The sequence below is a fragment of the Camelus ferus genome, chromosome 26 (genome assembly GCF_009834535.1).
Source record: "Camelus ferus isolate YT-003-E chromosome 26, BCGSAC_Cfer_1.0, whole genome shotgun sequence".
Taxonomy (NCBI): Eukaryota; Metazoa; Chordata; class Mammalia; order Artiodactyla; family Camelidae; genus Camelus; species Camelus ferus.
The window spans coordinates 4,461,694-4,476,015 of NC_045721.1; the positions used below are offsets into that span (position 1 = coordinate 4,461,694).

Genomic DNA, 14,322 nt, shown 5'->3' on the forward strand with positions numbered 1-14,322 from the left:
ACAGGAGTTTCTGTCTTCACCGCCAGCTGTGTTGTTGGCTTTCTTCCCTGAATCTGCCAAGGCTGATTCCTCTGGTGCCAAATGTGAGCCAGTGACACCAACTTCTAGGAACCGGGAGCTTGGGCCTCCCTTCCTGGTAGCCGCCGGGCACCTACCTGTGCTGGCCTCGGTGAGTGGATTCCTGCACGTCCAAGGTGAGCTTGCCTCCGCCCAGGGCGGCTCTTTCTTCCTGGTAGAGGTAGGCAGGAGAGCAGCCAAGGGTACCCGGAATCCTTGAAATCCTTTTGGGAACTGGGCGCGGGAAGAGTTTCCTTTTTGGCTCTGCCCCGGAGCATGTCTGTAAACACCTGGGGAGAGAGGCAGAGGGGAAATTTCTTTTAAAACAACTCCTGGGCACATTCCTTTGTTAATCACTTAATTACAGGCCTTCCCCCCAGCCTGCAAGCGTGCTCCCCGTGGTGGGAGGTATTGGGAAGGCAGGGGTTGGGGGACCCAATGCCTAGGAGGGAAGAAAATCCAGGTACCACGGAGGCTTCAGGTAGAAGCCAGACTCCAGTCTGATGCTGGGTTTCCTGTCTCCGCATCTGTTGGAAGATGTGCCCGAAACTGGCCTCCCCTCCCGATTCCTTCCTGGGGAAGCTGGTTTTGGGGGGTCTTGGAGTGGGCGCAGGGCCCCCGGCTGTGGCTTTGGCCAGCGCAGGCAGCTCTGCACTAAATTACAGTGACGAGGTGGGACACACAAAAGCCCCGAAAGCTTTTTTTAATAAAAACAAAACACAAGTCCCGGCCCCAAGCCCCTGGGCTGCTGAATGGTGATGGCTTCCTGTCAGGATTAGCCGGGCCGCCTGGGCCTGTGTGCACTGCCTTTCTCCTCAGGAAATACCTTTAGTAAGCCCCGGTGGGGTCCCCATGGCAACGCGAGAGGGGACCTGCTGACTGGGGCCATTCAGGTCCCATTGTTCCCTGGCCCCTTTGTCGGGAGCTGTATCGCTGCCCCTCTGGCAAACACAGCAGTTTGCACCGTTTTGTCAGGCTGAATGTGGAGCTTTTACATTTTAATGGGCTCTTCTGGCAGTGGCCCATTTGCATGCAAAATGCTCCTTCTTACTTCTTTCCCTCTTTTCTGTCAAAAAAACACCATCCTACACTCCAAGCCCCCTGGGTCGGGGCCTGGTGAACGCGGCTGGGTCAGGGTGTCAGACCCCGCTAATTGATTTGGAGTTCCTGTGTCCCCTGCCACACATGCCTCTGCTCCCCATTTCTGCAGCTTTCCCTGTCCCCTGGGGACGTTCAGGGAATCATGTGTCTGGAGGGCTTCTCGGTACCCCCCATCCTTGCCGGATGATAGCTGTTCCCCAGGATTTCAGCGAGATCCCCCTCTGGCCTGGCCTGGCCTGGCCTGGCCGGACTAAAGTAAGTTTTCAGTTCCATTTCAAAGCCAAAAGAACGTAATAAAAACCTCTGCAGAGGGCTCCCGGAGCCCCGCTGGGCTGTTCTGTGTTCCTTTTAAGTTGCTTTCCAAGCCACCCCGAGTTCCTCCACACCGCCCACAACTGCCCCCTCATTTATCTCTGGGGAGTTTGTGCCAAGACTGTAAACAAGCCTGGACCACCAGTTCCCCCACGTTCCTGAAGAGCATGGCCACTCTCCCCTAATTTTCTTAGCCCAGAAATGCAAAATCAAAAGGATTTCCTAGGGATGACCTCAGTGGGGACCCCAAGGCGTCACGCCTGGATTTTGTTGGGGGCTGGTTATCCAAACGCTATGTCCTTCCCCTTTGGAGTGTGGAATGATAGATGATGCTGCCCCTGACATCAGAGGGTAGAAAAGACATATTCACATGTGTATATATAAAACATGTCTATTATATATACCTATATGTACATATAATGTATATGTTATATATATACTTATATATAGCAGCTTGAATGAGTACATGATAAAAGCCATGAAAATTTGTAAGTCCCGTTAAGAATGAGATGGAGAACGGAGTTGAGGAAGTCTCCTCCAGAGAATGAATTTTCACATCTGGGGAAGTGATGGGGAGACAGAAGGAGAAAGCCATTTCAGGAGAAAGCAAAAGAAAAGGGACAGAGAAGATGTTAGCTTGGCTGCAGAGATGGAACCAGGGGAGCTGGGGGGCGGGGAGAGCAGGGGAGGTAGTTGAGTGGGCCCAGGTCCTGGAGGAGGAGGAGGAGGACCACCGAACCGGGCTCTTGGGGAGTGTGCAGGGATGGATGTGGAGAGCCTGCGCGGAGGGGTCAGCACTTGAGAACCGGACAGTCTGAGAATGTGTGATCAGGCGAGCTGGCCCAAGTGAAGGTTTGAGAGCTCCTTTGCCTGATGTCCTTAATCTTCTCAGTGGAGTCAGGCAGGGGTCATCTGCGGCCATCAGCTCAGCTGTAAGCTGTACTCAAGATGAGGGGCTTGGGACCAGAGAAGGTGTCAGGTGGCTGGTTGGTCCAGGATTGAGCCAGGGACCCAGGGGGGAGGGAGGGGCCGGGCCGTGTACCCATGGCCAAGGCAGGGCTATAAGTCCCTGCCACTGTCCCGTGTGCTGGGTAAGGAGCCCAGGACCCAGCAGACCCAGCCCCGAGAGCCAGGGCTGAGCCCCGCTTTGTGACTTTGGGAGAAGTCTCTCAGCCTCCATTTTCTCACGTTTAAATGGGAGTGAAGACGAATTAACACAATTGTGAATCAACATGCCTGGTGAAGTTTCAGGTGCCACACCAAAGGAAAGCATTATGGTTAGTCCTGAGTCCGCCAGTGTCACAGTGCCACCCTCCAGTTTCCTCATCCGCCAGTGTGCACAGTCAAACCTGCTCAGCGTTATAGGGCAGGTGAGCATGGCCGGGAAAGTGCATTTCTGACTTTAAAACACTAAGTAACAAAGTAGTAGTGGTGGGGCTGAGGGAATGAAAGGGGAAGATGAGGCCAAAGCTGCCAACCTCAGAATCTCATGTGAGACGGTAGGAAACCTGGACGCCTTTGGACAGGACCAGTGGGCTGACCAGAAAGGGTTTCTGTCACTCTTTGAAAGTCATGGGTTGCAAAGACAGTGAAAATAGAGGCTGCCTTTCAAAGTGGTAGACCAGGGCTCTGGAGTGCGTGTGGCTTCTGGAGAGCCAGGCCACCTGGGTTCGAATCCCTGCCCAGCCACTTCCTGACTAGGTAGGCCATCTTGGACACACCCTGAACCTGCTTGTGCCTCAGTGTCCCTGCCATAAAATGAGGATAATACCTCCTTCATAGGGTTATTGTGAAGCAGCTGTGCTCGGCACACTGTCAGCCTCCGGGCCCATCGGGTAGAGATAACATTGGTATTGACCTCATAGGATTCAATGATGGTCGGTGTTAAAAAAGCTCTCACACTGTATGGGATGTATCATAAGCATGCTGCCAATATTGGCCAGTATTAGCATTACTGTTTTCAGACTTGTGGAAGGATCCCAAGATAATATATGGCAAGGCACATGGTAAATTGCAGAGCGCTCTGCAAATATCAGCTGTTAACTTTTCACGGGGTTCACGTTAAGTCGTGGGGCTTGGGGAGGAATCACTTCCAGACCAAATTGGTTCTTATGGGACCAGGGCCGGTAACGCGGTATTTCAAAATACGTTTTCAGGTATATTCATCCTTGGGGCATGAAAGGCCTGCATTCATAGTCTCTGCAGAGAAATGTGTTCCCTGGGACTTCTCTGGTGGTTCTGGTCTATGCCCAGCTTTCAACCATACGATCTGACCGCATCTCTCATTCCCCCTCATCCCGAGGCACAGCCCTGCTCGTAAGCACCTCATTCTTTTTTGTCCCCCCCGCCCCCGCCACCAACTTTTGCTCCCTTTCCCTACCGCTGTGAGCACCTCCGCTGTGAACACTGCTGTCTGCTCTGAGCACCAGTACTTGCGTTCTGTAACCTCAGATCCTGTGTTGGATCAGCCGTCCTGGGCTCGCCATTCTTCTCCCGGTCCCCATGTCTCATGATACAGCGCTTCGTACATCGTATCACCCTGGTTAGCACAAGGTACGGGTCTTCCGCTCCTTAGTTTACCCATTACTTCTCTTTTTTCACAGTAACAAGGGCTCGCAGAGTCCTCCAGTGATAGTTATTTTGAAGAAAGTTCCCTCTCTTTTCCCTAGATTTGGGGGAGCTGGGGTCTCATCTTCTTATAAGAATGACAAGGTGTGTATGGATTTGAGCCTCCTCAAGCCTGGGCCCGACCCCACGCAGTGCCCACGGCTGGCAGAAGACTCAGAGTCTGGAATCCAGAACTTGGATCTGACCTGACGAACCCAGGCAGAACCCCCTCCTCAGTGACAGTGGCAGATTTCTGGCCAGTCCTGCCATAAGCAAAATGCCACAACCTTTGGGCTTGTTGGGAATTGCAAAGCCCTGGTATTTTGAAGGAAAGGGAGAGGGACTCAGCAGGGCCCTGTTGACATTAATCATGCTCCTTGACTTGGCAACACCACCCCTTACCTCTCTGTCTTTCTAGCTGTGTTCCTGAGGATTACTCAAAAGTGTGGGTCCCTGGTCTGCATCCCTGGGGGATGGAGAGACTCCATCAGAAAGAAGGGTGGGATTAGGGATGGCTGTATGAATCCCTTTCACTCCCACTAATGGGGATACAGGATCCACAGCCTTCCGTGGTCCACCTGCCATCTGCACCGTCCCAGGAACTGCCCCAGGTCCAGAGTCCTCCTCAGTCTCGATTCAGACCACTAAGCCGAAGCCTTTGTTCTCTCCTGTTTTCTGGAGAGATGACCAAGGCATTGACAGCCTTAATCCTCCAAGGGTGTTCAAATCAAACCCAACCCTAACCCCAACCTCCCCACTCCCGGAGGGTAATGAAAACAGTGACTGTGTTGAGGGCGTGAAAGCAGAATGCGTGTTTCCGAGGCCGTACAAGCGAGACTCACGCCAGCCGCTTTCAGCCTCAGGCTTGGTCACCAGGGAATCCAGATACCAAACGTCCTCCAGCCTCCGTTCCCCACCTCGTCTCTCAGGAAACAAGACACATAAAGCAAGTGTTTTGGTTTACTGCCTCCCTCAGTGTCCCCATTCCAATTCATCAGGGGCTCAAAGAGGTGGAATGTCTTTTCAAGTGGCTGAGCAATAAACTGCCTTCTTTTCTTCATCTTTCATGACCAGCCCAATAAAAAAAAATAATAAATCACTCAGCTCCTTTCTTGCTAAGTGATCCCCAACAAGTATCACCCTGGCCCGTTGGTCTTGACCAGAGAAAGACCAGCTCAGCAGAGATGGAGCCACAGATACAAGGGCCTTTCCAATGAGGATATAAATGGAGGACACTGGAAAGACCAAAATGTAGGGGAATGACTTGATTGTTGCAGGCATCCAGGGATGTCCCACATCAGCTGCCTTACGTGGAACTCCCCAAGGTCAGGACCGCTGCTCTCGGCAGTAAACCAGCAATGGTCGATTACCTTTCCATCACCTCCTAGGAGAAAGTGGCATTATCCCTGCTCTGTAAATGGAGACTTTGACACACATTCAAGAACCAGGGAAAATCCAGTATAACCCAAGAGCCGTAGGCTGGTTTTTGGTTCTTCTAAAAATTAGCCTTTGCCAGATGCTCAATCCACTTCAAGACCTGCAGAGCATTTTCTGTGTTTCTGACATTCCTAGGCACTGTGGGAAAATTAGAATGGGCAATTCTGTCCTGAGTTGCTTGCTATTTCCTAGAAGAGGCAAGATATGGACACTTTTGACAATTGGGAAACAATACACCCGCGTGTCCATCAACCGATGAATGGATTAATAAAACATGGTACATCCATACAAGGGGATATTATTTGGCCATTAAAAGAGATGAAGTACTGAGACATGGTACAGCATGGGAGAACCTTGAAAACATTATGCTAAATGAAAGCAGGACATGAAAAACTATATATTGTGTGAGTCCATTGTGAAATAGCCAGAAGAGGGAAATCTAGAGACAGAGGAGATCAATGGTTGCCTGGACTGGGAGGAAGGGGAGGGGATACTGAGTGACTGCTCCTGGGTACAAGGTTTCTTTGGGGGGTGATCCAAATCTCTGAGGTTGGATTGCATAACTGTGAATATACTAAAAAGCAAAACAAAACAAAACATTGCATTATACACTCTAAATGGGTGAACTTTATGGCATGTGAATTCTATCTCAATCAAGATGTTTGAAAAAGCAGCAGTACAAGATGGTATGGAACTTAGTGCAAATGTGTGTGGTTCAGACAGTAACTGACAGAAAGCGCGGATAAAGACACTTGTGCCCGTGGAATTCTTCCTGGACGTCTTTGATGGTGCACTTTGAGGAGAGTGGGGGGCTCTAGAGAGATGGCTGACAGCCTCCAGCAGAAAGAGGTTTTGCTGTGTGGGGGCAGAATGCTGTTGGTGCAGAGAAGAGACTTGGAGTGGAAGGTGGGGGGAAGAAGGTCGCATGGGGAGGTGATCACGGGGTTAGAATTCATCCTTTAAAATGTGTAGAACCTTGATCAGGAGAATGAATGAGGCGTTCTCACCAAATCCTGGAGCCTCAGGGTGACTCTGACCTCCAGGGGCAGGGAGAAGAAAGCTGGCTCTTGAGGAGATTTATAGATCACGCAGAAGGGTTTTGTGTTCGCATCCTTGTTGGGATGAGCCAGAAGTTCCAGCCTGGATCCGCCAGGGCTGGTCTCGGCAGGGCCCGTCTCCCTTCGCTGCTTCTTCCTGGGGAAACGCCCGTGTTCTCCTGGCTACCTTTTTGTTTCTGGGACCTGTCAAAATAGGCCGTGATGCCAACGGCTAAGAATTTGAGTTTACCGGAGTTTACTGTTGGACCAACGGCTGGTCCAGATCACGAGCTGCAAAATATTTAATCAGTGAGGTCACTGCGGGGAAGTGAGATTTGATCCCTCGGAGCGTCTTCTGTTTTCCTTCAGGGTCAAGTCTGAATGGCTTTTCTTCTACCTCCTTTTGGCAAAACCACAAACCATTAAAAATGGAAAGAATAACTTTTTTTTTTCCCCAAGATCCACAAAGGCTTATTTTTAATCAGTTGTGCGGTCTGTTCACCTTTGTGGTGTTCCTCCTGACCTGATTCACAAAAATAAATGAGTCCTGGCCGAGTGGTTTCCAAACCCTTTTCAAGCAGCAACCCCCTTGGATGACTCAATATTTACCCCAAATTTAAGACAGAGCCCTCAGGTGGAAAGGCGCCGGGGCCCGCATTCTTGGCCCCTGAGCCCCATCCCGGCCCCTCTGGGGGAAACTGCCCTTAGTCCCTAGCCCCGGCCAATGCCTGGAAACTCATTCCTTCATTGGTGAGGTTTCCAGCAGAAACCTATTGAGGATCTCAGAAAGAGTCGGTTAAAATGAGGTGGTGAAGGAGAAAAGGGAGTCCGGAAGGAGGTGATGAAGAGATGATGTTATCACGTTATTCAGGAAGCGCCGTCCCAGGTGCTGGGGTTTGAAGGTAAATGTGACGTGTCCCCACCCTCGCAACTCAGTCAAGAAAGGGGACTGTCCTTCAGTGTGACCAGCGCAATGGGAGGGCACCTGACCCAGACTGGGGTCAGAAAGGGATGAGAGCGGGAGGGTGTGGAGAGAGCCCAGCAGAGCCTCAGGCATCGGGGGACCTGCAGGCATCGGGGGACCTTGTCCCCGACAAGCCTCTGATGGTGAACCGGTACCCGAGAAGGAAAGAAGGCTGTAGAAGGTGCTAGAGACTAGTCAGGTGGTGGACGTGAGCTCAACAGGTGTGTTCTTCTGATGGGGGATGGGCAGGCAGCAGAGGATGCCAGGAGCAGGATTGCAGGTTTGCACGTCCCAAGAGTTACTAGGCGCTGCCTTTCCCCTTGTTAGTGAAGACAGGGGTGCTCAGAGGACCGGTCAGCACGGGACAGTGGACTCACCGGTGTGTCCGGCCTCAGGCCTTCTTGTTAGCCTGACTGTGGTTTTGCTGGGCAAGAGGGTTGGGTGTGTGGCCCCCCGGGCTCCAGGGAAGGAGCGGTGAGGGGGAGAGGCTGTGAGTGCCAGTGCGTTGGGGGAGGACAGGGCAGAGGAAGGTGGGGGGCCCCAGAGGGGGAGCCCTGCAGTCGGGTGAGGAGAAAGGAGCTTTGTGTGCAGTGGCTTTTGCTGCCAGAGCAAGTGTGGGTTTTGTGGCAGCTGCAGGCCTTCGTTCCTAATATAGTCAAAAGCTCCGAATCCGCTGGCCCGACACCTGTTAGCTAGAGGCTCCCCTGAGCTGACCTCTCCTTGGGCTGTCTCTCCCACATATGCATCCTATGCACTGACTCTGCGGGGCTCAGTCCCACCCCCAATGCTGAATCACTGGAACCCAGAGCCCCCCAGTGACAAACTGCCTTCTCTCGACATGAGTGGGGGCTCCTGGGTTTGGGGAGGCTTGTTCAAGGGTTCCTAGGGTAAAGGGTGAGGCCGCCCCAGCCAGAAGCAAACGGAGTGTTCCTCTGGGAAGCCACCATTCTTGGCAAAGAGCTATGTGTGTGGGGAGGGGGCACTCTGGACACACACAAGTCACCCCTTGGATGGAGGGAAATGAAACGTGAACCGCTTAATGCTGCTGCAGCTGCTTCCTAACTTTGCCTCTTTCTCCCTTTGCCCTCTGGAGGAGTTGGGTAGAGACGCAGTGATGGGGGTGCCCAGATAGCGAGCCGCCTCCCGACTGACCCGTGTTCCCGTTCCCACTTCCCCAGCTCTGTAACCCCTGGGATGTTGCAGCTCAGTGCGGCTGGCGTAATGCCCTTTGTCTTTCCCCTCCTCCTCCCCTGCCCCTCGCCCCCTCTTCCCGGCCCCTGTGGTGGCTGCAGCCCAGCCCTGGGGAGCCCCCGTGGAAGTGGAGTCCCTCCTGGTCCACCCCGGTGACCTGCTGCAGCTCCGCTGTCGGCTGCGGGACGATGTGCAGAGCATCAACTGGCTGCGGGACGGGGTGCAGCTGGTGGAAAGCAACCGCACCCGCATCACAGGGGAGGAGGTGGAGGTGCGGGACTCCGTGCCCGCCGACTCCGGCCTCTACGCCTGTGTGACCAGCAGCCCCTCGGGCAGCGACACCACCTACTTCTCTGTCAACGTCTCAGGTTGGTAGCCAAGTCCACCCTCGCCCTCCCCTACCCCCCACCCCTCCAAGCCTCTCTGCTGGTTTCAGGGGGAGCCAGATCTCCTCCCATTCCGTGATCTGCCCCCCACTCTGCTTCAGAAGCTGCCGCCCACTAACATCGCTCCCCGCCCGCAGCGTGGCTTAGCTCTTGGGGCATGACCAATGGTGCGGGCCTCGGGCCAGAGAGCGCGGGCCTCCGGGCCCTACCCCGCAGGCGATTGCGGACGAACCCGGGGCAGTGAGACACTGTGAAGTCTCTGGGGTGCTCCGAGGGCCCAGCAGCATCCATCCTCTCATTCCCTTGCCATTTGGACTTAGGACTTGGCTTAGTGATTAGAGCCCCCGAATATGTGGTGAGGTCCCTCCTGTGACCAGGGGTGACAAAGGTGCATCGCCATAGCCACAGCTCAATGGGAAACATCTGTCCCTCAGCTTCCAGAGCTATGTTAGGGCCACCAAGGAACCCTGGGACTCAGTGACTTTGGGGATCTGCCACTTGTCGAATGTGACTTTTACAAAACCCTAGATTAAACGAAGTTGAGCTGAAGGTTCCTGTACTCGTGTATCCCAGGGTGCAGGTCTGGCACTTCCTCCCCCAGGCATCATCCAGAACCTGCCCCTCCCTGAGGACTTGCCTTCTTTATTTCCCTCCAGACCCCACAAGTACTAGGAAGGGCTGGGAAAAGATCTGGCATTACCCTGATTGGTGACCACATGTGTGTCAAGCCTTTTAAAAGGGATGGATACTTACTGGGGGCAGGTGTTGGTGGACGGACCGCGTGGTGGGCTCCCTACCCGCTCTGGTTTAGAAGGGCAGCTTCCAAACCTCAGCAGACACGTGCTGGACAGATTCTGACTGGAGGTAGTTTGGCCCGCGGCTTCGGAATTGGCTTCTGGCTGCAGTGCCTAGATCTGTCTGGGTCTCCAGAGGAGGAGACAGTTTCCCTGGCTGCTAGTTCAGAGACTCAGCGCCTCTGGGGCATGATGAGTTGAGTGAGCCTCTGAATGCAGGGTGGAGTTAGACGAAAGAGGACTCACCTGCCCGTGATGGAACTGCCTGGGGTAAAGGCCTCCGGGCAGAGGGGTGCAGTGTGCTGGGGTTGGGGGTGGAGGGGCACAGGCGTAGAGCATGCAGTTCTTAAACAAACGGTTTCTATTCCACAGAGGGACAGTCACTAAGGGAGGAGGGGACTGGAGTCAGTATATCTACAGCTGACTGGCCTTTTTGTTCATGGGGTGGCTGTGGGTTGGATGGAAAGCTCGCCGGCCCCCTTTCCCTTGGAGGGACCTCAGTGCTCCCTTCTCCTTGCCGTAGATGCCCTCCCCTCCTCAGAGGACGACGATGACGATGATGACTCCTCTTCAGAGGAGAAAGAGACGGATAACACCAAACCAAACCGTATGCGTGAGACACTGTTTCCTACCTTACTGCCCTCCGGGCCTGGGTGTCGGGTTTGAACCGGCAAGGGGGAAAGCTCTGGTGATTGTCTGGAGAAGGGGAGGAGAAGACATGTGGCATCACGATGCTTGCGGTGGGATCCCTCGGGGGATCAGATCAGTGCAGGCATTGTTCCCAGGTGGTGGGCAGGTGAGCAGGCTGGGGTCCTCGCTCCTGAGCCTGACCAGCCCCTGCCCGTCTTTCTCGGCTCTCCCCGGGCAGCCGTGGCTCCCTACTGGACGTCCCCAGAAAAGATGGAAAAGAAATTGCACGCGGTGCCAGCTGCCAAGACAGTGAAGTTCAAATGCCCCTCCAGTGGGACTCCCAACCCCACCCTGCGCTGGCTGAAAAATGGCAAGGAATTCAAACCTGACCACAGGATCGGAGGCTACAAGGTACATGTGTTCATATGAAGGTCAGAGTAAGAGGAGCAGGAGATGCTACTTAGAAAATCCTTTTTTATATGCCTTTGATTGTTTTAAATAATGCTTTCTATCTGTAAAATTAGAAAATCTTCAGATACAAAAAAGTGCCAGTAAAGTTCAATCTTTTCAGTCTTTTTTTTTCTTTGTATATGGTTTTTACATGGTTGATCACATTGTGTATATAATTTCTTGTCAATTGTTAACATTATAACATATGTCTTTTGCCATGTGTTTGAAAGATAATTTTTCATGGCTGCATAATGTTCCAGTATTACAATACCCCATCATTTAATGAACTGTTTTGTGATACAAGTTAATTTCCAGTTGTTCACTGCTATAAAGTTGCAGTGAATATCTTTGTACATAAGTCTTTGTTACCATATTTTAAAATATTCTGCCTTAGGACAGATTGCTAGAAGTTACTAGATCAAAGTACAAGCAATTTTTTTAAGCCCTTGACGCACATCACCCAATTACTTTTCCCCCATAATTAGGTAATTTTATTTATTCATTCACTTGTTCATTTATTACGTGAACATTTCTTGAACATATGTCTTTCCAGAAAATGTACTAGGCAACAGAGTTCAAAGTACAATGGGAAGACATAAAATTTTACTGTGATAAATTACTCTTAAGGGAGGGCGATGTCATGAGTTGAGGGTGTGATTTTATTTTTTAATTTTATTTTATTGTGGTAACAGTTACTTTCTTAAAACGGAAAATGAATTCGCTCTCCCACGGCAGAGTATGAAAATGACAAGCTCACTCTACCTTCATTAACAAATTTGACACATGAAAATATCTCATTGTTCGTGGGCTGTTTTGCTTAGTAACAAAGTTAGAATTTACATGTTAATAAGCAGTTTCCAGTTCCTGGTGTGTAAATTGTTTGTTCGTGTCCTTTGCCTGTTTAACGCTTTTCAGAACATCAGAATCCCTCCTTTAGAAAGTCTCTGATCACACATGTCATCCCTGTTTCTTTCCCATCTCACCTGGCTGCTTTTTTCTCAAGCATCTTGTATAAGAAAAGCAGAGGTGATCAGAAAAAATAAGGAAACCTTTAAAGTTAATTCACCAGACACTTGCTGTATGCAAGACTCTGTGCTCTGAGTGTTGCAAAGCAGCATCCTGCCCATAAAGAATTCCAACTAATAGGACAGCAGGCATCCGTGACCACTGCCATGGAAAGCATCTGTGGGGCACAGAGGGACGGGAGGACAGTTCTGGCTGGAGACGGGGCTGGAGGAGATGGTTTTTGAAATGAGATGTCAAGGGCGGGCGGACAGGGCTGGACTCTAAGCAGGGAGCCGTTCCGGCACAGGAACAGCGTGGACAGAGGTGCAGGGCTGGGAGAGTTCCCAGTGTATTTGGGAGAGTGAGGACGGCACGTTTGTCCAGATCACGGGCGGCCTTGCCCGTTGTGGGCAGACCTCCGGAGTTCTCACCCTGGTCTGCCTGCTTCTCTCCTGCAGAGTGTAAAGGGGCTGGGTGGCAGTGCCCGCCTTGTCCTGGCTCAGGTGCAGCCCGCACTCGGCTCTGTGCTCTGATGGGACGGTAACAGCCACTGGGCCCCAACACCGCCGCCATGTGGCTTTGCTCACGTTTGCCTCCAGACCCACAGTGGGGCCCTTTGGCACGTTTCCCCTCAGGTCCGTTATGCCACCTGGAGCATCATAATGGACTCAGTGGTGCCTTCGGATAAAGGCAACTACACCTGCATTGTGGAGAACGAATACGGTAGCATCAACCACACCTACCAGCTGGACGTTGTGGGTAAGACCGCGAGCCGGGGGCCAGGCTGACTCAGGGATGCAGTCAGGACGCTGTGGCATTTATTAGCTCCATCACCTTCCTGTTTTGTGCCTCCCTTTTCTTTTCTTTTTAGAACATTTATTTTTTGTACAATTAATTTTTTACAGGGAGAGGTAATTAGGTGTGTTTATTCATTTGTTTATTTTTTAACAGAGGTACTGGGGATTGAACCCAGGACCTCGTGCATCTAAGCACACACTCTGTCACTGAGCTGCAACCTCCCCACCCCCTTTTCTTATCTGTGAATAGAGCTGCAAGGATCAGCCTGTACCACAGACTCGTAGAGTGAAAGGTGCTGTTGATAGTCTCCCCTGCAGGCGGTGACTGGAGTACTGATGTTAAATTTAGGATAATAGTAGCTATCACTCCGCAATGCCAGCAGCCTGCCCTGCTGGGTACTATAAATACACCACAGGCAGTTCTCATGGCGCCTCTGCAAGGGAGATGCTGTTGTTCCCATTGCACAGAAGAGCAGACTGAGGCTCAGAGAGGTCAGACACCTAGTTAATGCAGAGCTCCAGGTGTTGCATGAGACACTAGGAGGAACATCATGCTTCTAGGTGCTACTGCTTCAGCCTCTTCCTTCTAGAGGTTCTGCATCTCATTCTCTAGCACCTTAAGGTAAATTGTTACACAGCCAGCGTTCTGCCTCGGCTTGAAGGATATGGTGTAAAAATAAGCTTCTGGCCGCGGAGGTCTGGGGTGGGGTCTGAGGTTCAGCCTTTGTAACAAGCTCCTGGAGATGCTGGTGCTGCTGCTCGTGGACCACACTTGAACAGCACGAGTCTAAGTGACTGATTGTAGCTGAGGGCAGGTAGGCTGGGCTGAGGTCTTGGAGCGACTAAGGTATGAGGTTCTGCTATGAGGTTCTGCGTTAAGCAAAGAGAGACGTCTTATGCCTGTGAATGTAGATGCATTGCCTCAGGGAACAGGGTCTTAATAGAGAAGGGTATCCCTTCTCCCAGCTCCCATCCGAGGGCCTGGGAAGCTGCACTGCCCATCCCCGAGAGAGCCGAGGCGGGTGCATGCTTCTCGGAGGTCTTCAGGATGCCCTCTGTCAGCATCCCAGCCAGGAGCTGCCACGGCAGAGCCTCATGGGCCTCCATCCTGTACTCCTTTCCTCCGCAGAGCGGTCCCCTCACCGGCCCATCCTGCAGGCAGGCTTGCCCGCCAACAAGACAGTGGCCCTGGGCAGCAACGTGGAGTTCATGTGTAAGGTGTACAGTGACCCACAGCCCCACATCCAGTGGCTAAAGCACATCGAGGTGAACGGGAGTAAGATTGGTCCAGACAACCTGCCTTATGTCCAGATCTTGAAGGTAATCTTGGCCCTAGTCTCCGTGGGCTGGGCTCTGGGGAGGAGACCTGTGTCTCCCGGGGTCCAGGTTGCTGTGGTCGAGCTCAGGGCCCAAGACGGGGACCCATCCCTTCCCTCCAGGCACGGGCTCCGACTTAAATGGGGACCTAGCCACATCCTGCAGGACCACCAGGGGCAGGTCACAGGTGGAGATGTGAGGGGCACAGAGGGCTGGGGGGTGGGCACTGCTGGCTTC

General features: G+C 52.4%; 1 protein-coding gene across 8 annotated transcripts in view; it reads left to right on the forward strand.

The window, feature by feature from the left end:
• Positions 1-14,322, forward strand: part of FGFR1 (fibroblast growth factor receptor 1) — a 46,354-nt gene that overhangs the window by 21,114 nt on the left and 10,918 nt on the right. For 3 of the 8 annotated variants that reach the window (XM_032468580.1, XM_032468582.1, XM_032468581.1), the window contains exons 3-7: positions 8,808-9,074; positions 10,410-10,499; positions 10,755-10,927; positions 12,607-12,730; positions 13,898-14,088. In XM_032468580.1, coding sequence (XP_032324471.1) covers positions 8,808-9,074; positions 10,410-10,499; positions 10,755-10,927; positions 12,607-12,730; positions 13,898-14,088 — 845 coding nt within the window. The remainder of the gene's footprint in view (positions 1-8,807; positions 9,075-10,409; positions 10,500-10,754; positions 10,928-12,606; positions 12,731-13,897; positions 14,089-14,322) is intronic. The other 5 variants (XM_032468586.1, XM_032468583.1, XM_032468588.1 and 2 more) reach the window with 3 other exon arrangements.